This window comes from Artibeus jamaicensis, unplaced genomic scaffold (genome assembly GCF_021234435.1).
Source record: "Artibeus jamaicensis isolate MK-2021 breed Jamaican fruit bat unplaced genomic scaffold, CSHL_Jam_final contig_777, whole genome shotgun sequence".
Taxonomy (NCBI): domain Eukaryota; kingdom Metazoa; phylum Chordata; class Mammalia; order Chiroptera; family Phyllostomidae; genus Artibeus; species Artibeus jamaicensis.
This window is the reverse complement of record NW_026521966.1, coordinates 2,261,944-2,287,034: the sequence shown is the minus strand read 5'-3', so window position 1 is coordinate 2,287,034 and position 25,091 is coordinate 2,261,944. Positions and strand designations below refer to the sequence as shown.

General features: G+C 39.0%; 1 protein-coding gene across 1 annotated transcript in view; it reads right to left on the bottom strand.

Moving 5' to 3' along the window:
• The window catches only part of UBE2G1 (ubiquitin conjugating enzyme E2 G1), a 115,933-nt gene extending 91,273 nt beyond the window's left edge, over positions 1 to 24,660 (bottom strand). Inside the window, exon 1 of the mRNA XM_037133033.2 lies at positions 24,570 to 24,660. Within this exon, the coding sequence (XP_036988928.1) occupies positions 24,570 to 24,615 (46 nt within the window). The 5' untranslated portion in view covers positions 24,616 to 24,660. The remainder of the gene's footprint in view (positions 1 to 24,569) is intronic.
• Positions 24,661 to 25,091: the final 431 nt, after the last annotated feature.

Below are 25,091 nucleotides of genomic sequence, written 5' to 3'. Positions count from 1 at the left end.
CCAGGTCCCAGTTAGGGGGACTGCACGTGAGAGGCAACCACACACTGATGTTTCTCTTCTTTTCTCCTTCCCGTCCCCTCTCTAAAAATAGAGAATAAAATCTTTTTAAAAGAATGAACCAATGAATGCATAAATAAAACAAAAATTGATGTTTTCTTTCTCATCCCCCTTCCTCTCTCTAAAAATCAACAAAATAAAAGAAAAACACCTCACTCAATAAACATTTACCAACTTACTAAGACTTGTTTACTCTTCAAACAGTCTTCTAACAGTCCTTTACACAATTCTCATCTTACAAAAGAAGACCTCTTGTTGATGTTCAGAGCATGAAATCAGAGACAGCCTCGGTATGAGGATCCACAAGTAAAAATAGAACAGATTCCAGAGACTCAAATTGAGAAGGGGGAGGAAGAACACAAGCCTTATTTAAGAAAAGAACCTATGGCCCTGTCTGGGTAGCTCAGTTGGTTAGAGCATCATCTCTATACACCATGTTGCAGGGTCTATCTCTGGTCAGGGCACATACAAGAATCAACCAATGAATGCATAAATAAGTAGAACAACAAACAATGTTGATCTCTCTCTCGCCCCCACCTCTCTCTTAAAAATTTGTAACAAACAACCTATGGTTCTATTCAAAACTAAAAAATAGATTATTTCCCATAATTTGGTTACAAAGTATTAAATAATTTAAGACTGCACTTTTCAAACTAGTTTTACATTAGGACTACTAACAGGATGCTACTATCTGCTATTGATATTTCAACAACATAGCATTCAGAATTGCTATATAACTTACAACTTTGTCTCTTTATGAAAATGACTACCTTTAAGATACAAAAATATCACCCTGGGTGGTTTAGCTCGGTGGATTAAACACAGGCCTGAGAACCAAAGGGCTGCCAGTTCGATTCCCAGCCTACACAGCACATGCCTGGGTTGCAGGCCAGGGCCCCATTGGGGGGCAGGTGAGAGGCAAACATATACTGATGTTTCTCTCCCTCTCGTTCTCCTTCCCTTTCCTTCTCCTTAAATAACTAACTCCCTACAAGGATTCTTCAAAAAAATACAGAAATATCATTTACTGACATTACTGTAAAGACCAATCTGAATTCTCATTGTAGTTATATTTTCTATCTACTGAAAGAAGGCTTTAATGTAGATCATTCTCCAAAGAACATCAAATATTAATGCTAGTAGCCCTGGACAGGTGGCTCTGCTGATTGGAGTGTTGTCCTATACACCAAAAGCTTGTGTGTCTGTGGGTTCAATTCCCTGGTCGGGGCTCATGGGAGGCAACCGATGCATGTTTCTCCCATCCATGTTTCTATCTCCCTTCCTCTCTCTCTAAAATCAATTTTAAAAAAATATATCCTTGGGTGAGGATTTTTTAAAAAAGTACTAACGCTAGTCAACAGTAAGTATGAACATTGTACCCAGACTTAAAGTGAAATAATCCTAACTACATCAATTAGATAGCCAATTAACACAAATATTTGTACGGTCCTTCAAAACAGATAAGACACTGCAGTCTCATCAATACAATTTGTTTCAAAAGGAGTCAAGAATGGAGAAACAGAAAAAGAGTAAAGATGCTGGAGAAAATGGTACTGATGAAAAAGAAAATACAATTGTAGAAATTCAAGAATAAAAAGACTGCTTAGTGCTTCTAGTATAATCTGCCAGCCATCCCCTTTCTAACAACCCTTGCAGAGATTTAAATCTAGCAGACACCTGAAAGTGCCACCCGTTCAACGTATATTTACTGAGTGCCTACTATCAAGCAAGTACTGTGTCATGTGCTAGCAATATAATGTAGGTAGTGATCGTTAGTACTATTCTCATATATTTCTGGTTTTCGCCCTTTGCACACAAGTGAGGCATTTCTTGGCCCCTTGGTGGTTGGAAGGGACCATGTGACTAGATCTGACCCATCCATGACTTGTAAGCAGCAGGCCTCCATTCACTTCTGAAAGTAGTATTTACCTATTGGTTATGCAAAGCCTTCAGAAAAACAATGCCTTTCTCTGGCAAAGTTTGAAATTGTAACCTAAATGAGCACAGACCTACCTCTGCTAACCTGAGCCAAGGAAAAATACACCTTTGTGTTTTAAGCTGCTGAAATTTTAGGGTTTTGTGTTTTCAACCACAGCATAATCTGGTCTATAGTGACGAACACAAAAGGTGATCAGTACAGGTCTTTTTCTCACAAGCTACCTATGGCTAAGCTGGGTCTCCCTGACTTCATGCTGGCAAAGGTTTTTTTTGTCTTGTTTTTTAAAAGACAAATACTATTACCTATTTTAGTACATTTTCTGCCCAGCTATGGAAACTTTCTAAATCCTGATTTTATCAACTAATTTAATAGTTATTCAGTTCCTCTGATTTCTACAAACTTAGTATATACACCAGTGTCTTAACCCAAGTAATTATTTCTTGGAATTGAATCAATCAAGTTCAGGAACCCTCATACAACCAGCAGCATAATATCCATCCTAGTTTAGCAGGAACCAATCAATCAACAATCTGGATAAATGCTCAACTGCACAAGCATCCAGTCTTCCACACGGCTACCACGATCCATTCTGTCAGGTATCTTACCAGAATCACTACAAAGTATTATACATGACTGAGGAAGGAGATATGGGGATTAAGAAATAGGGTATTGGACTTCCACCAAGATGGAGGCATAGGTGGAAACACTTTGCTACCTCGAACAACCAAATCTAAAAACAACAAAGTTTTAACAACAATAAACGCAACCAAACCACAAAAAATCGAATATGGAGTCCAAAAATAACGAACTGATCAGCTAAACCGGTGAGAGGTGCGAGCTCACCGGGCAGGCTGGTGGGCTCGACGCACATTTGCGCTCAGATAAACAGGCAGGGACAAGTGGTGAGGCGGACCAGGGGAGCGGAGAGGACTGCCATTGCTCCCTCTCTGACCCCGCCCCCACATACAGCATCACAACCCAGCAACCTTGGTGGCCCCGCCCTGGTGAACACCTAAGGCGCTGATCCTCATATGCAACAGGCACAAACAGATCAAAACATGGCTCAAGAACAACTCAGAGCCCCAGAGCCGATAAATCTAAGTGATGAAGAAATAGCCAAACTTTCAGATGCACAGCTCAAAACATTGGTGATCAGGATGCTCACAAAACTGGTTGATTTTAGTCACAAATTAGAGGAACATATGAAGGCTAAACTAATTGAAATGAATGGAAATGCACAGGAAACCAATAGTAATGGAAAGGAAACTGGGGCTCAAATCAAGGGAGTGGACCAGAAGGAAGGAAAAAATGACCAAACAGAAAAATCTGAAGAAACAAAAATTCAAAAAAATGAAGAGAGGCTTAGGAACCTCCAGGACATCTTTAAATGCACCAACATCCAAATTATAGGGGTACCAGAAGGAGAAGAGGAACAGTCATGAGTGCAAACCTTATTTGAACAAATAATAAAAGAGAACTTCCCCATTCTGGCAAAGGAAATAGACTTCCAGGAAATCCAGGAAGCTCAGAGAGTCCCAAAGAAGTTGGACCCAAGGAGTAACACACCAAGACACTAGCCAAGACTAAAATGAAGGAGAGAATCCTAGAAGCAGCAAGAGATAAGGGGACAGTCACCTACAAAGGAGTTCCCATCAGACTGTCAGCTGATTTCTCAAGAGAGACCTTACAGGCAAAAAGGGGCTGGAAAAGTATTCCAAGTCATGAAAACCAAAGACCTACAACCAAGATTGCTCTATCCAGCAAAGCTTTCATTTAGAATGAAAGGACAGATAAAGTGCTTCTCAGATAAGATCAAATTCAAGGAGTCCATCATCACCAAGCCCTTATTATATGAAATGTTAAAGGGACTTACCTAAGCAAAAGAAGATAAAAAAGATGAACAATGAAAGGACAGGAAGCTCACAGTTATTAAGAACCACACCTAGCCCTGGCTGGTGTAGCTCAGTGGATTGAGCGAGGGCCTTCGAACCAGACAATCATGGTTTTGATTCCCAGTCAGGGCACGTGCCTGGGTTGCAGGCCAGTTCCCTGCAGGCCAGTTCCCAGCTGGGGATGCAGGAAGGCAACCACACATTGATGTTTCTCTCCCTCTCTCCTTCCCTTCCCCTCTAAAGATAAACAAATAAAATCTTTAAAAAATATATTTATAAAAAAAAAAGAACCACATCTAAAACAAAAGCAAATTAAGAGGACAGCTAGATCAGGAGTGAACCATAGAAATGAAGATCACGTGGAGGGTTAGCAACAGGGGAGTGGTAGAAGGAGAAGGGGGGGGAGGGGAAGGGGGAGATGGTACAGAAAATAAGTAGCATAGACAGTATCTACAAAATAGATAGGGGGGAGGGTTAAGAATAGTAGGGGAAATATAGAATCTAAAGAACTTGAGACACGTGTTCATGAACTAAAGGGGGGGAATGGTGGGGGAGGGGTGTGCAGGGTGGAGGGGAATGAAGGGGGGGAATAGAACAAATGTAATGGCATAATCAATAAAATAAAAATATATATTTAAAAAAAGAAAGAAAGAAATAAGGTATCAATAGTAGACTGACCAGTTAATATCTAAGAGGCAAGGGCATAAAACTCATAACTAAGCACAAATGTTAAATGCCTTAAGAATAAAGAAAATACTAAACAGAGTGGGTAAAAATTCACTAAAAATACACCAGGTCCTTCTCTAGACACATATTCTCAATGCCAACAACCTTGAACAACTATTTTGCAAGGAACAGAGTGTCAGAGAAGTCACATAAGCAGCAAAAACATTTGAACTGGTCCTTTACCTTAAAGGATGAGTTTCTGTTACTAAAGCAGAGACGGGAAAGAGAAAAGAATGCTCCCAAATCAAAAGTATGTGTTACACAGGAAAAGAATCACACAATAGGAGAAAAATATTTTCCAAAGGGAAAATTCCTAAGACACAGGGTCTGCTTTCAAATATCCTGTTTTGCCCCCAAGTATAAAGTGCTTTAAAGAAATACATAAAATACAAATATAAATTACAATATAAGACAAAAAAAGAAACAAGATGACCCAAGATGGAGACATTAAATGGAACCAGAAATATTGATAATATAAAAATGCCTTTAAAATGCCTACAGGAGCCCTGACCATGGAGCTCGGTTGGTTTGACTGTCATCCCCATACGCCAAGGTTGTAGGTTTGATCTCTGATCGGAGCACATAGAAGAATCAACTAATGATTGTAAAAAACAAATGGAGAACAACAAAGCCATGTTTCTCTCTCTCTCGCTCTCTCTCAAACTCAATTTAAAAAAATAAAAATTAGCCCTGATGGTGTGGCTCAGTAGTTGAGTGCTGGCCTGGGAACTAAAGGGTCACCAGTTCAATTACCAGTCAGAGCGCATGCCTGGAGTTGCAGGCCAGGTCCCCAGTTTGGGGGGGGGGGGCACACAAGAGGCAACCACACAGTGGTGTTTCTTTCCCTTTCTCCCTCTCCAAAAAATAAATAAAATATTTTAAAATAAAAAGTAAATACAAATTAGCCCTGGCCAGTGTGACTCGGTTGGGTGTCTTCCCTCAAAGCAAAGGGTTCCAGGTTCAATTCTTGGTCAGAGCATGTGTAAGCTGCAATTTTGGACCCTGGGTGGGGCTTTTGTGAGAGGTGGCTGATTGATGTTTCTCTCTTGCATAGATGTTTGTCTCTCTCTAAAAATAAATATCTTTTAAAATAATTAATTTTTAAAAAAATTAGTTCTAGGAACTTTTTAAAAAACTGCCTATAGGAGACCTCAACATGCACAAGGTTAACAGCCTAGACTTTCAGCTGTAATGCTTACTTTCTGATGACTGACTAGTTCATTGTATTCATGATTTCTAGCAGCTGATACGGAATATGATCAGACAGTCACACAACTAAGTGCCATTCAAGTTAAAGAAATTACTTTTTTGATAAAAGAGATTAGCATTGCTAACAAAAATAAATTTACTCCTGAAGTTCCCCTTAAAAAGGATACTATAACATCTTCAATAACACCCAAAATGAATTTCACAGGGCTGCTACTGATATACCTCCAAAGATAGAGACAGCAATGGTATCACCTAAAGCACAAATCTGTAAAGACGCCTCTATACAGGGTAGGTGTGCAGTGCTCTACAGCTGAAGTTGCACTTTAGGGTACCCGAGACAATCACAATCTATTGCAGGGCAAGGGGAATAAAGAGATCAGCAGGCGGGTGGTTTCAAATACCCATGAGAATGTAAATGAAGGGACAGATCCTCCCCTCCCTCTAACAAATGCACAGATATATGTTGAATATAATTTCAAGAGATTATAGACTATAATATCTATCTGAGACCCCCCCAGAGAAAAGATTAACTACAGAGACTTTAATCAATCTTCAAAAAGTATAATTTAGAAGACCAGACCATACCTGGCTGGTGTGGCTCAGTGGATTGAGCGCTGGCCTGCAAAAAAAGGGTCACATGTTTAATTCCCATTCAGGGCATGTGCCTGGGTTGCAGGCCAGGTCCCCAGTACAAGGTGCTGAAGAGGCAACCACACATTGATGTTTCTCTCCCTTTCTCCCTCTGTTCCCCTCTGTCTAAAAATAAATTAAAAATCCTTTAAAATATATGTATAATTTAATCTCAGCAAAACTGAATATGGTAGCAGCAAATATCAGATTTGCTGCTAAGGACATATTACATTCTATGTAATCAACTGAGAGTAAACCTCGGGAAGAGCAGCCGTAGTTGAGACCCTTAAGTTGAGAGTCTTTATGACTAAAGAGGAGACTATTCCAATGGATATTTAAAATGGCTTCATAGTCTTCACTGACTCATACAACCACAACCCCTGACCATTCTGGACCTGTTTTAGTTTCCTCTAACGTCCTGGGCTTTTCAAATATCTGGCTATTTCCTATTAGTTATTCTTTTCTTAGCTTATTTATCACTTCCTCAGTGAGGTTGTCCCTAATTCCTCCTATAGCGTCCTCAGACTTTATGGTAATTATAAATTTGACTATCTTCCTTGCTAAACTAATATGCTTTCTATGAGGATCTATTTCTCCAGTGTCTCCCCAAGTCAATAGTATTTAAAGTCAGCATTCAAATATTTACCTAAAGAAAAGAATAAGACCACTTCTGATGAAAAGCAAATTAGTCTTGGACATTTTTTAATCTTTCTCCTATGCAAATTTAGCTGAGAATACTGTCAAGGCAGCTAAAACCAAATACCACTGTGAACACTTCAAAATAAATAATAAAGCATTCATACAATGTATGGATTTGAGCAGTGCTACTTTCTGCTATTCTCTCCAAATTAAGCTGTTTGTAAAAATGTACACCCAGGAACATAAAGAAGCAACTTATAATTAAATGGCAAGGCCACTGTTACTTATTTAAACCTCTCATAGATAATACAACCATATCATCTTCATGATAATGCTGTACTGCCTTGCCATTCTCTATAGAGAAAATGCTATTTAGCTCATTCAAAAGTGGTATCAAATTGTGAAGAAGCCATTAGAAAAGAAAGTGGCCAGAACACATTTGTTTACTCTGATGTTAATTATCTTTTTTTTTTGCCCTTTGCCCATTTATTTTTTAATATATTTTATTAATTATGCCATTACAGTTGTTCTATTCCCCCCTTCATTCCCCTCCACCCTGCACACCCCCTCCCCCACCATTCCCCTTTAGTTTATGTCCATGTGTTTCAAGTTCTTTAGATTCTATATTTCCCCTACTATTCTTGCCCTCCCCCTATCTATTTTCTACCTACCATCTATGCTACTTATTTTCTGTACCTTCTTCCCCCTTCTCCTTCTCCCACTCCCCTGTTGCTAACCCTCCATGTGATCTTCATTTCTATGTTTCCACTCCTGATCTAGCTGTCCTCTTAGTTTGCTTTTGTTTTAGGTGTGGTTCTTAATAACTGTGAGTTTGCTGTCATTTCACTGTTCATCTTTTTTATCTTCTTTTTCTTAGGTAAGTCCCTTTAACATTTCATATAAGGGCTTGGTGATGATGAACTCCTTGAATTTGATCTATGTTAATTATTACTTGACCCATAAAGAAATATTCTCAAGGATCCTAAAAATGATGCACATGCTAAATCAAAGTATATCAAAGTTTAGGAGAGAAAAACGAAAATACATCAGGTATTTTAACAAGAAGAAATTTAATGAGTTATTGGATGCTTACAAAAATACTGGAAAGGCTAAAAGAGTTAGAGGAAAAAATATGACAGCCAGAGAAATAAGGAACTGACACAACAACAGCCCTGAAGCTAAGTGTTCAAGAAGAGTATAGCAACTGTGATCTGGATTCAGAAATGAATCAAGAAGAAATCACTACACCACTTACCTGCAGATCATATCCAGTGTAGTAAGAAAAATAAAAGGCACACAGATTGAAGAAGTAAAATTGCATTTATTTGCAGACCATAATTGTGTACGTAGGAAATCCTAAAGAAAATATTAAAATTTACTAGACCTAATAACTCGATTTAGCAAGGCTAAACAATACAAGGTGACAATACAAAACTCAGCTGTATTTCTATACATTAGAGGTTGGCCAAAAGTCCATTACATTTTATCATGGCTCTAGTAGTGCTTAGTTATCTTTAATTTCATTCAAAATAATTTTGTTAGATTGTATTGTGACAACTGTCATTATCAGGGTGCATTTTAGAAAAAACTTATCAAAACTGGTGAATTTTTGTGCAGCCATTTTAATATTGAAAATGGAAGAAGATGAACATTTTGGGGATATTATGCTTTACTATTTCAAGAAAGGTAAAAATGCAACTGAAATTAAAAAAATTTGTGCAGTGTATGAAGAAGGTGCTGTGACTGATCGAACATATCAAAAGTGGTTTGCAAAGTATCTTGGTACTATTGACATTTTGCCCAAATAAATCTTTGTTGTGGGGCTGTTTTATGCATTGGAAGATGTTTAGCAGTGCCCCTGGCCCCTACCCAATAGAAGCCAATAGTGGGAGATAGTCAACACAGTCAAAATATCCAAATCAATAAAGTTATTGGTGAAAATGAAAAATGTGTCTTTTACAGAAAAAACCATAACAGACTTTTGGGCCAACCCAATATAAACAATAAATAACTGGAAAATAAAATCATAAATATAATTTATAGCAGAATTTAAAAAACACAAAATACATAGAAATACATTTAACAAAGCAGGTACAAGATCTACACACGAAAAACTATAAACTTGCTAAAATTTTAAAAAGCCCACAATAAATGGAGAGATATACCATGTTCACAGAATAAAAGAATCAATATTGTTAAGATGTCAATTTTCCTTAAATTCATTTATATAGTCACTGCAATTCCACTCAAAACCACAGCATGCTTTTTTTGTAAAAAAAAAAATAGTCAAAATGACTTCAAAAGCCAAATCAATTTTTTAAAAGAAAAACGCAGTTAGAAGGTTTATACTACATGATTTCAAGACTAACTATACAGCAATAATCAAGAACCTGTAATACTGGCATAGGGGTAGACACACAAGTCAAGGTAACAGCATACTGAGTCTCCAAAGAGACCTATGTAACAGATTGGTCAACAGAATTTCAACCGAGTTCCAAGGTAATTCAATAGGAAAAGGATAGCATTTTCAACAAATAATGCTGGAACAACAGATTTAATATGCTACAACTGACATCAACTTTAAAAACATTATGCTAAGTGAAAAAAGCCATACATAAAAGAATACATACTGTATTATCTCATTTATATGAAATGCCCAGGAAGGCAACTTCACAGGAACAAAAAGTACATCACTAGTTTCCTGGATATAGGGCTGAAAAAGGGAAGTGACTACAAATGGGCACAAGATATCTTTCTGAAGTGATAGAAATGTTCTCAAATTACATTGTGCTGAAGGTTGCACAACTCTAAATGCACTGAATTGCAAACTTAAAACAATATGCAAATTAAACCTCAGTAAATATGTTATTAACAATAGACTTTTAGGGGAGAAAAGGAGAGACTAAGTCCTTGGAAATTAAAAATACAACTGTTAAAATGAAAAATTGAATGGCCAGTATAAATAACAAGCATGACTGAAGACCAAGTCACAAATATGGAAAAAAAGGAGAAAGAAATCTCTACAATGTAGTAACAAAAGACAGAAAACAGACAATATGAAAATTAAGAGGCAAAGAAACAAGACTAGAGTTCAAACACCTGACTACTAGAAATTCCAAAGTCAATGTAGAAGAACAAAGAGGATGACAAAAAAATTAAAAATGGAAATTTGTAAGCATGACGAAACAGTAAAAAAAGAAATTTCTGAGCTCAAATTGGACCTAAGCCTTCAGCCTAAAAGAGCTCATTAAGAATCTAAAACAATGAATGAAAAAAAGTTACACTTAAGACACACAGGTAAAAATTTAGAACTCCAATTACACAGAAAATACTTTAGAACTTCAAAATTTACACACAAACAACTATACTGACATTAGTCATTCTTCATCACTGTCTTCTCAATGAGGAATTCTGGACAATGGAAGAACGTAACAGTGGAACAAAGACATCAAGGGTCCATGGGAAAAAATTTTCAACCCAGAATTCAATTCCAAGAAAACCAATCAATCAAATTTGAGGACAAAAATAAAGGCATTTTTTCAATATGCAAAGACTCAAAATTTACCACCACACACTCTTACAAAAATTAAGAAATATAAGAAGACAACATAGGGTAGGAGAAAAATGATAGCTGAGTATGTGCTAGAACTACATATTAACTAAGTGAAGGTAGAAAGAAGTAAAATTTTGATGCTTAAAGACAATTCTTCAACAGGCAAAGTTTCAGTGGTGAGAATTATAGCTTCTTTCTAGTTCCAAAATCATTTTTGGTATTATAATGAGTATATTAACATAATCATATAAATGAGACTAGACGAGCACAGACAACTTATTTCAATTATAAAAGAGAAGTGGCCCTGGCTGGTGTGGCTCAGTGCACTGAGTGTCGGCCTGCAAAACAGAGAGTCACCAGTTCAATTCCCAGTTACTGCACATGCCTGGGTTGCAGGCAGGCACCTGATGGAGGGCACGCAAGGGGCAACCACACACTGATGCTTCTCTCCCTCTCTTTCTCCTTTCCTCTCTCTCTAAAAATAAATAAATAAAATCTATTAAAAACAGAGAGAGAAGATAAATGTTACAAAAAAATTTCGTAGCCTTGGCTGGTGTGGCTCAGTGGAATGAGTGCCGGCCTGTGAACCGAAAGGTAGCAGGTTCTGTTTCCAGTTAGGGCAGGTGCCATGCAAGAAGCAACCAATCGATATACCTCTCACACACTGATGTTTTTCTCCATCTCTTTCTCCTTCCCTTCCCCTTTCTCTATAAGTAAATAAATAAAATCTTTTAAAAAAACTTGTCAGGGAGTGGGAATCACTAAAGGGTAAGTGCGCTAATTTCTTTACCTTTCATAGCAGGGACTTCTACATCAGGTTGATAAATCACTTTATTAATAGTAATAAAGACAACCATTAGAACAATTACAAATATGTAATAAAAATTTTAAAAGGGAAGTAGTATTAAATTCTTCATCTTTTATACTGAGAAGTTAAATAAACTCATGAATTAAAAGGAACCATATGAATTATATTGAAAAGTATAAGCATGAACCCTGGCTGGGGTGGCTCAGTGGATTGAGCACCAGACTGCAAACTAAAGGGTAGTGGGTTTGATTCCCAGACAGGGCACATGCCTGGGTTGCAGGCCAGGTCCCCAACATGGGGTATCCAACCACAAACTGATGTTTCTCTCCCCCTAATTCTCCTTCCTTTTCCCTCTCTCTAAAAGTAAATAAATAAAAGTTTAAAAAATAAAATAAGAAAAGTATAAGTGTGAATTATAAACTCCCTTCTGGAGATTGGAAAGGGGGGGGGTGGATAGGACTTACTTTTCACTGTATTCTCTTTTCTCAGAATTTATATATTTGCCATGAATATACAATATTTTTATAATTTAAAGAATTGTTTTAATAAAAAATTAAATTGTGCTTTAGCAATGGAATACTGTGTAGACATTTGAAAAGAACAAAGTAAGTCTCTGCATACCAATACATAAAGATCTACAACTATATTAAGTGAAAAACTAAGATGATGAAAAATGCATTAAAATGGTACTGTGTTTATAATAGAATGTTTAATACAGTCACTCTGGAAGACAATTTGGCAGTTTCACAGCAAGTTAAACAGTCTCACCATAACACCAGCAATTGTAGGTACTTATCTATGTGAAAAGAAAACCTAGGTTCCCACAAAAACATGTACACGAATGTTTACAGCAGCTTTACCTATCATCACTAAAAACTGGAGGCAAGCAAGGTAACTATGTTATCCTTCAAGTGGAAATGGATAAGCAATCTGTGGTACAATGGAATATACACAGTAGAAAGTATTAAAATGAAATACTATCAGTGATAAAAAGGAACAAGCTACTGATTCATGAAGCAACATAGTTGAATTTAAATCTTTTTTGCTAACTCAAAGAAGCCACACCCTAAAAGCTACATATGACACATGGAAAAGGCAAAACTACAGGGGCAGAAAATGTATCAGTGGTTGCCAGGGACTGGCGAAGGGGGAAGTGGCAGATTGTAAAAGGGACACAGAAAGGAAACTTTAGGGTGTTGTAAGTGTTCTGTATGGCCCTGCAGTGGTGGATACATGACTTTATGCCCTTGTCAAAACCCACAGACATGTGTATCTCAAAGAGTGAACTTGGATATATGCAAAATAAAGTTTAATAATCAATGAGGATAGAACAAAGACTAATGGCAAATGAATCTAACTGTATTACCAATGTACGACACAACTTCACTAAAAGAGTTGGGGGGAAAGGAGCTGACCTGCTAATGCTGGAAATTAGTGTTTCGGTTGTAAACTGAGAAGATAAGGACAAAAAGAACTGTACATTAAACATAGTACTCCAGCTCTGTTTGTTTTCCATGAGGGTATGGAATAACAATTCTAAAACTGCTTTTCAATAAATGAGTTTCTTACTGTCTACGAGGGAAGTTACAGAAAAACAAGAAGGAAAGGCTAGAACAAACACTCTGGTACTTTACTGGAGCCAGGAACATCAACATGAACCCAAGTGTAGCTTAATATATATACAGATGGATGTACACAAACATCATGGATATGTACACACCTGGGTTAGTACAAATAAGTACACACAGCCAACCCCTGTCTTATAAAGTAATGACACTCCAGCAGCAACGAGCACTTCCAATGTCCAGATCTTGGTTTTTGGATACCATTCTGGAGAACTAGCCCATTCTAGGGCTGGGGTTGAGGAAATGTAAGATAGGTCTGATATAGTCTGTAGTCATCAGAAAATAAGAAAGTATCAAAAGGACATAGGAACCAATCTCTGAAAGAACTCTCAATGACCAAAGCCGGAACAATTTAGCAACAAAATGAATATGTGGTTCATTTTATGTGTCAATTTGGCTAGACTCAGATATTTGGTCAAACACTATCCCAGATGTTTCTGTGAAGGTGGTTTTTAGATGTGTTTACAATTTAAATCAGAATACTTTTAAGCACAGGCTACCCTCTACAATGTGGGTGGACTTCGTACAATCAGTTGAAGGCCTTAATTTAAAAAAGACTGGACTCCCCTGAAGAATTAATTCTGCCAGCTGACTGCCTTCAAAGTTGAACTGCAACATCAACTCTGCCCTCAGTCTCCAGGTTGCCGGGCCACCCTGAAGATTTTGGACTTCCCAGTCCAAATCAATAATGTGACTGACATATGTACCTTATATAATATGGAGGTATATACACACACACACATATCTCCATCAGTCCTACTGGTTCTGTTTCTCTGAAGAAGTCTAATACAAATTTTAACCCAAAGTATAAAATAAAATATGTAAGTCCATACTGAATAGATGATTGACTTAACAAATAGATGGGGGAGAAGTGACAAATCTTCCTTACGGAAGAGTTCCAAATAATATAAATAGATATCCTCCCTCCAGAAGGTAGGGCCTAGTCCCTCCTTCCCATATGAAAGTGGGCCGGACTCAGTAAAAGAAAAAATAGTAACTGAACAGTGGAAACACCTGAGCAACACTGCCTTGACCAAGAGATCAAGGTTCACATCATCAGCGTCCTCCTGCAGCTGCCCTGCACCACCGACATGTGCTAAGGGCACTTCGCCTCCGTGGCATCCTTTCCGAAAGCCCATAAACCCACTCTAATCATGAGAAAAACATTAGATAAACCCAATTTGAAGAACATTCTGCAAAATACCTCAGCAGTATTCCTTAAAATGGTAAAAGACATAAAAATTAGGGAAACTGAAACTCTCTGAACAGAGGAGACAAAGAAGGTGTGATAACCTAAATTCAATATAGTAACCTGTACAGGCTCCTGGAACAGAAAAATGGAAAACGGACATTGGGTAAAAACTATGGAAATCTGAATAAAGTATGGACTTAGTTAATAATAACACATCAATAGTGGCTCACTAATTGTGATACATGTACCATACTAATGTAAGATGTTAACAGGAAAAACTGAGTGCAGGGTATATAGGAACTCTCTATACACTATCTTTATAATTTTTCTATAAATCTAAAACTGTTCTAAAATTAAGTTTATATTTTTCCTTTTTTTTTTTTTTTTTTTTTTTAGAGAGGGGAAGGGAGGGAGAAAGAGAAGGAGAGAAACATCAATGTGTGGTTGCCTCTCATGTGCCCCCACTGGGGAACCCAGCCTGCAACCCAGGCATGTGCCCTGACTGGGAATCAAACATGTGACCCTTTGGTTCGCAGGTCGGCACTCAATCCACTGACCCACACCAGCCAGGGCTAAGTTTAGTTTTTAAAAACACTTGTCGCAGTGGTATTGCTTCCTCAACAACGATACCACATGCCTTTGACCCTGAAGAGGGCAGCAGGAAGCACAGTACCTTCACCGAAGCCACTGATGCACCTGCAAGAGTTAAATATAAACCAAGCTGGATAACGACAGTTTTGTTCTATCTACTTCCACCAAGCAAATACTAAGGGTAGAAGCAGCAGCAAAAGGTATAATCAATCCTAAGGGAGAGATATAAAAACAACCATAGAAGATATCAAAAATACAGTCTTCCCTGAGGAATTACCACACCATAGATGTTCATAGCGGTTTAAAAAAAGAAGTTAGCATAGCCTAAAGCCCTATATGCTTCTAATGATGACAATATAAATCATGCTATGCACTGTTAAATACAAAGATAAAATATTATCCCCTCATTACTGAGGGCTCAAGATTATTAAGGAAGGTCTCAGAAACACCTCTCTTTACATAAGCCTTGAAACAGATGTTTTAGTTTTAGAATTTTACAGATGAGAAACAAACTCAAACTTATGGCCTCAGGTAAGGCCATAAGCAACAACAGTAGTTTCCTTACCAAAAGTCACAGAGTTCTCAGAGTTTAACTAACAGTATACTAACATATAAAAAGCAGTTGTGATAATAAAGTGACCTGGGTTTGAAATCTATTTTTGCCATTTCTTGCTAAATAAATTTGGAGAAGTACCTTCTTGATCTAATGTCAGGATGCTTTAAGAGAATCAAATATGTGAAAGAACTTTGAATGAACTCAACTTCAAACAGTATGATTTTTCACTAACATTCTTAAAACTAAAGGTTCTTCCTTTCAGAATTTCAGTTTATTAAAAAGGCAACAAAATGCAATGAATAGAAAAATAAATCAAATGTTAACAGAGGCTACAAAGAAATGACTGATGTTCTAGCATATGTATGTTTTATCTTTTCCACATCCATAATAAACATGTTCATTTGTAATTACAAAAATTAATTTTAAACATACATTTGTCACTTTCCTCCAGAATATCCTGATTTAGGCTACCTGACATTTATTTTAAATAATTTGACTCAACCTCAAAAAAAAGTAAGGGAATCAAAGGAACATAGGACCTCGCAGACATCCTATGACCTAAGCAGAAAGGGACAATGGGATCACCACATTTTTATATTCTCTATGTAGAACTAATTTAAATGCTGTTAAAGGAAAGGCTCAGAGATTAATGAAGTCTAGTTGTCTTGGTTCTGCTATTGTGAATAAGCCAAACTCAATTCCCTCTTCTAGAAAATGTGATCACCTGGATAAGGAAGCCTAAGGTAGCTAAGGCAGAGGACCATTGAGAAATTCTTAAGACAGCGAGGGGTGGGGGGAGCCTGAAAAAGTGGGGGGGGGGCTTTAAATTTTGTGGTAATCTATGAAGTTCCATAAAGAGTTAGGAAAACACCAGTCATATTAACTAGATATACTGCTTTGAGAGAAAAGAAATGACCTTGCTGAGGCAATGTAAGTTTTCCAACAATTGTCCTTGATCAAAGCTATATTTTAAACAAGTAAATGGGGGGTGGGGGGTAGGGGGGTGGACATGAAAAAGGGGAAGAATGTCTATACTACTGGGGCAAAGTATCTATATTCTAATTATTAGCCAATATTTTTTACAAGTCTACCTTCCCCACTAGAAGGGGAAGCCAGGGATTGTATCATAAATCTCTGTATCCCTAGAACCTGGCATATAGAAGGAATGAAATGTTTACTGAATAGAAGTATTCTAATTGTTTTACTTCCTCCCTTAAAAGTTTAATTCACATGTGCTTAAGTTCTTAGTAGTATGATAGTTCTGACCCATTCAATAAACACTTATTGTTTGCCTGCTATGTTTCAGCCACCCTTCTAAGCATCTGTGGTATGTCAGTCAATAGGCAAAAACAAAAATCTGTCCTCATGGAGAGAATGTCATCAAAATGTCATATTCCACCCTGTCCAAAGCAGTGCTCCATGAACTGGTGGTGCCAATTCACCAAATTGTTACTGGTCCGTGACACAGTAATCTAGAGTAAGCATTCAGAAACTCATACGGAAATCTCAGTCATTTTAAATAATGAGCCTAATATTATAAAGTATGGGTTCAAACTGTCTTTTTAATTTTTCTAATAACTCATTTTTATTGTTTTTCAAAGTATCACTACATAATGTATTGGAAATTTTTTTAAAAACTAGTCTTTCACCACAGACAATTTTGAGGAGCACCAGCCAAATGCACTGTGACACCACTTCCCTCTCCCGAAACAGAATTCTATACATCAACATTTTTAAGGTCTCCCACAAATTAAGGAAATTAAGGCCTTTCCAAGTATTAATTTCCCATTAGTTCAGTTTATCATATATTCCAACCACATTGAATTGCTTTCAGCACGAGCCTTCTATTTTGCTTGCTCTTTTCCCTCTGTGCGATCAAAACTTACATCCTTTTAAAGTAAAGCACAAATGACACCAACTTCTCAAAGCTCTGCACGAACCAGACAGGTAGGAGCACGCTTTCCCTGACTGACACTAATAGTTTAAAGCAGCCCTCTTCAGGAGATTTTCTGCAGATTACAAATTCCTGGAATACAAAAACAATAACTTGCTCATTTGGTATCCCTATAATACACAACAAAAGCATCAAATTGGCTGAATAAATGCTGTTAAGAGACAGTGTTACATGGATAAATGAGTTTCACTCGAGAAATCAGAAAATTCTCTGAAATTATACCACAAATTGTGTGTTCACTTTTCTCAGGAAAAAAGTCTTTAGCTCTCATTATAGATTCTCCAAGGAATCTAAGAAACCCTGAAGTGTTAAAGAAACCATTTATTGATAAAGGGCTCAGGTTTCATCAGCAGACAGACCTATTTCTGCTGGCCAGCTTCAACAGGCTTACCTTGGGGAAATTACCAAATATAATATAAACCTCAATCTCCTTATTTCAAAAAGGTGTCAATATTTACTTCAAAGATTTGATGTGAGAACTGAATGTCACTACATATGGAAAGACCTAGGATCACGAGTCCAACTGTGGTCAAGGCACATATGCCTGGGTTGCAGTTTTGGTCCCAGGTCAGGGCACATACAAGAGGAAATAACCAAATCAATGTTTCCCTCTCGCATCAGTGTTTCTCTCCCTCTCTAAAAATAAATAAATAAATAATTTCAAATAAATTACATATTAGTGGTGAAAGCTGGGGGGAGGCAGGGCACACAGGGGCTAGGTGGACAGGGACAAAAGGGGGAATGGGAGATATCTGTAATAGTATCAATACTATAAATACATACATATATACAAATTCATGGCATCCCTTGAAAGTTGTGATCAGACTACTTACTTTCTTAGAAATCTTCAACAAGGTTAGTTGTCTTTCAGAAAACACCTGTTTTAAATCTGTCATCTTTGGATTTCTGCCTGTCATGCCAAGTAATTCTAATTACTGCTTTCTCTACACTGATAACTGCAAAGATTTTTTTAAAGTATATAATATGCCTTGGCTGGTATGGCTCAGTAGACTGAGTGCAGGTCTGAGAACCAAAAGGTCACCTGTTCAGATTCCCAGTCAGGGCACAGGCCTGGGTTGCGGGACAGGTCCCCAGTTGTGAGCATGCAACAAGCAAATGATAGATGTGAGGGGATGTTTCTCTCCCTCTTTCTTCCTCCCTTCTCCTCTCTCTAAAAATAAATAAATAAAATTCTTTTTTTTTTTTTTTAAGTATATAATCTAAGACCCTCACTGAGTAGCTCAGCTGGTTAGAATGATATCCCAAGGTTTGGGTTCCATCCCTGGTCAGGGTACATATAAGAATCTACCAATGAATGCATAAATAAGTGGAACAACAAATCAAGGTTTCTCTCTCTCCAAAATCAATAAATCAAAAAAAAATTTTTTAAATACATAGCCTAGCCCTGGTTAGTGTGGCTCAGTAGATTGAGCGCCACTGGCCTGCGAAGCCAAGGGTCCCCAAGTTTGAACCTCAGTCAGGGCACATACCTGGGTTATAGCACAGTCCCCGGTAGGGGGGTGCGCAACCACACACTGATGTTTTCTTTCTCTCCCTGTCTCTCCCTCCCTTCCCCTCTCTCTAAAAATAAATTTAAAAAATATTTAAAAACATAAAATATAAAACAAAATAAAAGTCTAATGTTAAGAGAACTGACATCTTGATCCAGCTGTATCCCAAACTGAACTGAGCCCATTAAAACAAAAAAACACTTAAGAGTTTTACTTACTTTATGCAAGAGTATATGCATGCCAGTTCACCATAAATCATTGTAGCCCCCCAAACAAAAAAAAGTTTGCACTTAAGTACCCAAGACCAAATAACCCAAGGACTGAAACTCATCTTAACGCAGTCTTCACCAGAGACAAAGAAGTCACAAGCAATGATAATATTGTGGTAGTGTATGCATTTTCAGTTTCCATACTAGACAGCACTCCAATAATCATGGCACCTAACTTTACAATTATATGCAGACTATATCCAATTACAATGTGTATCAACTTATATAAAGTATATATAATAAAACTATACATTTTGGTACTACTTTACAGTAAATACAGTAGATTATTATATTAATATACTAAAGCCTACAAATTATAGCATTTACTTCAACAGTTTAATATATTCAACAGTATTTTAGAAAGTGAGGTCATCCAATATAAAAGACTAGAAAATATTTTCAAGTAGTCTGAAGTAGTTTATTTATAGAAAAATAAATTATCATTTATAAAAACTAAATTTCGTTATCAAAAATATTCACTGAATAACAAAAAATATCTGAATAACTGAATAACTTAAAAATCATCTACTCCCTCATGTTAAGTAAATTTACTTATTCATTAAAAAAACTAAGATTTTTCCAGCTTTAGAGACATAATTGACATATAATATTGTGTACCGTTAAGGTGTACAATATAATGATTTAGGTATATATTGCAAAAATAAGACCATTTTAGAGCCTGTAACATAACACGTCAGATGAGTAATTCCTTGATACTCCCTCCAGTACAGGGACTGTGTGTCGCCCTACAACCCTCCCTCAACCACCACATTTCATTTATGCTTTTTGTCTGAAAGCACATTCAGTACAGTATGTAGTAGCTGCATTCTTTCTATAATAGTGTAATGATTTCTGGATATAAAAATTCCTCGACTATGTTAAACAATTTGTAGTGTGATGCAATGTAAATTTATTTTTAGACGTTTCTTGCATTTCTAAATGTGGGTCAACAATTAACGTTAAGATTATTAATTTGTAGCTCATCACCCAGAATGTTCTACCATTAGGGTGTCCTTATTAATAAATTATGTCCCTGTCAATAATCAATTACTCTATTTCTGCTTAAGATTGTTAATGGAACTGTATGTCAGAGTGCCAATACATTTTAGAAAGGCCATTAAGAAATATTAAATCTTTCCAACTCCTCTTATGAGTTTTCTTTCAATATCTTATGAACACCAGGGATGCTAATGAAACAAAGCACACCACAAACACTAGGCATTGGGTTAGCTGCAGGTGGTCCTACCGGGGGGGTTGGGGGAGGACATGCATTGCTTGAGGCACTTATTGCAGTGTAGCTCAGAACACACACTTCGCAGCCACCCAAACAGCTGCTACAAAAACTAGGTTTTCTTGAGCCCCATCAAGATATGCAGACTGTGGGGATGAGGAAAGGAATCTGTATTTTTAACAAACTCCCAAGTGACTTTACTGCACATTATGTCTGAGAAACACACATAGCTCACTCATCACGACAACCTACTTATATGGGTATAGCCAAGGAGAAAAAAATGTGGGAATTTTCCAGATTATTTTAAAATACGTAACCAAAATTTCTACAGTAAAAGAAGCTCAATTATTTAATTACTACTGCATAAAGATTCTTCTTCCTAGTTCTAGGATGACAGGCACCCGTGAGAACTCTTGAAAAACAATGTTACCGATGTCAAAAACAAAATCAAACCAAACCTCAAGTGATCTTTAAAAGAAGAAAAAAGGCTTCCTCTTATAGTAAATTTAGTACAGTTAGAGTAGGGAATCAGTCCCAATTTTTTTCTCAGAGTTAACTGCCAGCATTAAAAAGCTTAGTGCTCCTGGCTGGTGTAGCTCAGTGGATTGAGCGCAGGCCTGCGAACCAAAGGATAGAGGTTCCATTCCCAGTCAGGGCACATGCCTGGGTTGCAGGCCAGTCCCCAGCAGGGGACTCATGAGTGGCAACCATACATTGATATTTCTCTCCCTGTCTCCTCCCCTTCCCCTCTCAAGATAAATAAAATATATATATTTTAAAAAGCTTAGTGCTACTTTCAGTCTACAACATTAAATTCAAAGGTCCTTGGTTCTGCAGAATATTGGTCTTAAATTAACAATGGCAAAAATATCATTTTATGATTACCTTAAGAATATCATAGGTTTTAATGCATATTTTAATACTTTGATTTTATTAAAATGAGACTGTTTTTTCAATCATTTTGATGGTTGCTGAATAAATTAACTTTGAATATTTAAACTAGTACGAAACTATTTCATGATTGTGTTAATTATTGCTCCCTGGGAAGCAATATAGCCAATTATAAACAACAAAGTCTCTCAAATAAGAAGGTCCTGAATATGAATCTAGCAGCACCAATCACTACCTGTGTAACCTTGGGCAAGTTATTTAACCTAAGCCTCTATTCCTTATTGGGAGAATTAAATAAGATAATATATGTAAAGCACTCAGCACCTGGTACCTGTTAGTCCTCGGTAAACATTAGCCCACATAAACATATATAAAAGAATCTCACTGAAAAGGCACAAGAAATTATTAATAATGGTTGCTTCTAAGAAAAGAACTTGAGGTCAGGGTGGAAAGACTATATACCTTCTTGTACTATGTACATTTATCCAGTGCTTATAACTTAAAAAAAAATTAAAACATTCAAAATTTCCTATGCTGTGGGATTTCTTAGTGTTTAGCATAATGTGCTGCAAAAGCTAAACTGCCACTGCTAAATTCGCAAAGGAATAAACTCGTAGTCTAATAATTTCCACAAAGAAATACACAACCTATCTGATTTCAGGAATCTCTTAAGTGTTCTTACTTCATTAACGATATCCACATGGTCTTCACTAAAACACCTTAAACCAGTGATTTTTCAACCTGGGATGACTTTGTCCCTCAGGGGACATCTGGCAACAGACATTTTTGGCTGTCACAACTGAAGGGATGTACTACTGGCATCTGGTGGACAGAGGCCAAGAATGCTGCTAAACATTCTATTATGCAGAATATAGAACCACACAACAATAATCCACCCAAAAAGTCAGTAGAGCTGAGGTGAGAAACTCTGCAACCCAAGGAATCATTCTGCTCAACTCTGAAAGTAACCAGTTTCTTCGTTTCAGTTACCTACAAAACAAAACAAACAATAAATTCTCCCCTCAAGTAATAAGTAAAATCCTTAATAGTAGGCTAAGGGCTCAATAAATGTAACCATTGTTGGCCACTGCTGTAAATTTCTGAAATTCTAGCAGCAAGAACCACTTACAGGTTTGTGTCTACTAAATTTCAATGCATTTCAAGATTTTTAAGTACTTATAAAGAGATCACAGATTACAATTCCTCCTGTTTTAAAATGATATTTGAAGAATCATAAAGCTCAGGGTACAAGTAAAATACAACAGGGCATTTATTTTAGTATGTAGTTATCAAGTCTTTCCAGTAAACTTATTTTTACATCTGACTTAATGCACTGCCTTGGCCTCTATTTGTAAAAGCAGCTAAGTAACTTTATTAATGAGGCTTGAAAAATTACAAACTAAATCTTCCTCTTTTCCGATTTTAAAGCATAGGTTAGTGTGCCTTATCAGAATGTCAGCTATTAGTAAAGATCTTTGGGAAATGTCTTATCAATGTATGCGATTAATCTTGCCCAAAAAAGGTGCAAAACTGAACCAAGTGGCTATCAAAATCTACAGCTAGTTCATAAATGGGTAGGAAATAGTTCTGAAATGTTTGCTACTACTGTTATTAATCATACTTTCTTAGTAACTGTGTAAACTTTTACACCTTTTTAAATGTGTATCTTTCTCATTATGTAAGAGTACTACTTTAATAATTCAGTATTTTCACATTGTTTAATAGTTCACTAAAAAACTTATTCTGATTAAATAATTCTTAGGGGAACATCTTAATTCTTTCGCCCAAAACAAATTTTAAAATTACACAAAAGGTGTTTGAAAATATAAAATGCAATTAGGTTATTATGCTTTCACTATTTTTCCAATACATTTTTCGTAATAGACATAGGTATTGCTATAACTCCATTCACCTCAATCACTCCCCCGAGCATCTAGAATTGTAATACTTGTCCAAACCTGCTTGCTCATGGTCTAATAATAAACCTAATTATACAATCTGTAACAGCCCCTGACAACCTTTTCCTAAGAAGCCGTAAAGGTGATTTAACTAAAACCCCAAATTCTCAGTAATTCTAATTCAAAAACAGATTTCTTCATGCCAGCCTTTGGCTTCCGCCGAGGGCTAAGGGCTGCTGACTGTACAGTGAGGAGGTGAAAATCCGCCTGAACTGAAAAGGACACACGCTGGGCGCTGGACAGCGGGGGTAACTGCTGGTTCATTTCTCTTTAAATCTGGCAGCACGTGGGGCGGCATTGTGAAGCCACCAACCCGCCTCCCCCCTTACACTCACACACGTACTTCTCCAGCGCGCATGCTCCTCTCACACAGTCCTAGCAGAGTAGGAGCCAACCCCCTAAAAAGTCAACCTGGAAGCCGCAAACGGCCGGAGGCCGGGACAATGGGGGAGGGGGGCCACAGGCACCTCTGGGGAGGCAGACCCGGCCTCCGCCCCAAGCCAGAGCCCGTAGGCCGCAGTCCGCGGTTCTACAGGCCTGCGCAGGAGCCGGAACCGCTCCAAGCACAAAGCCCCGAGCCGGCCAGCGAGCGGCTCTCCGCTCGGCCCGCTCCTACCCTCCCCCAGCCGGGCGGCGCAGCCGGAGCCCGTGCCAGGCAGAGGCAGGCGAGGCGGCGTCCCACACCCCGCCAGGTCCTCAGACCCCCGCGCGCCAGTGACGAGGCCACGGAGGCGCTTTGTTGTCCGCCACAACTCCTTGGACCCGGCGCTGCCCCGGCAGAAGTTTTGCGCGCCTCACCTATCCGGCCAGGGGCCAGTTTCTTCGCCTACTCTCGCCACCCGCTGCCCGCCCGCGGCTCAAACATCCGCGGGCGGCTCAAACATCCGAGCCGGGGGAACTCGCAGCTAGGCGGGCCCAGACTCTCCTTTCTACCCCCAAGGAGTCCGACGGCCTCGGCAACACCTGAGACCGGGACCCGCCCCTCCTGGGAAAGTCGGTCCCGGCTAGGGATCCACAGCCCCTCCCCCGCAACGTCCCACCCAGCCGTGGGGGAGGGGGCAGCCTCCCCTCCTTCCTACCGGGCGCCAGGCCCCGTCCTAGCGCTGAGGCTGGGGCGCGTCCCCGCCCCCAATACCCTCCGAAAGCCGGGGAAGTGCTGGGCCCGGCTGGGACCGGCGCCTCGGGCTCCCCACCCTCGCGAGCCCTTACCCGGCCTCGCTGGCAGCTGCTGCTCCCCCTCACCCGTCCGGCCGCCCGTCCGGGAAGAGAGGAGGAGGTAAGCCGCAGTGGCTCGCCACGATCGCGGCCCGGGGCCCCGCCGCCCGCCCGCTCACTCACCTGCCAGCTGTCTTCGCAGTAGCAGTGCCGACTGCAGCTCCGTCATTCTCCCCGCCAAGGGCCCGGGCAGGCGCCGGGGCTTTCAAAGGGCCGGGGACAGGCTCTGCAGACTGCTGGAGATGGGTGTGCTAAGGAAACTGGGCCCCCAAGACGGGAGCGCCGAGGCCGAGGGAGGCCGGACTGGGGCGGCGGTAGCAGCGCCTCGCTGCCGCTGTGAGTCCGCTCCGTTCGGCTCTTCTCACAGCGCCTCACGCCCGGAAGGGGAGGGTACCCGGGCCGCCGCGGCGCGCACTGGGACTTCGCTCGCCAGCTTCCCTCCTCCAGCCCGCCCGTCGGCCCCACCGGTGCCTTCCTCCGCTACAGCCTCACTGCGCGAAGGGCCGCTCCACGCAGGCGCGGTGGGGCTGCCTACTTCGGAATCGGCCAGCCCGCAAGCCCTACCCCTTTGCCTCTGTGCCCCGCCTCTGATGACGGGATCCCGCCCCTTAAGTGCTTTTGCCCCTCCCCAGCGCCGCCATCTTG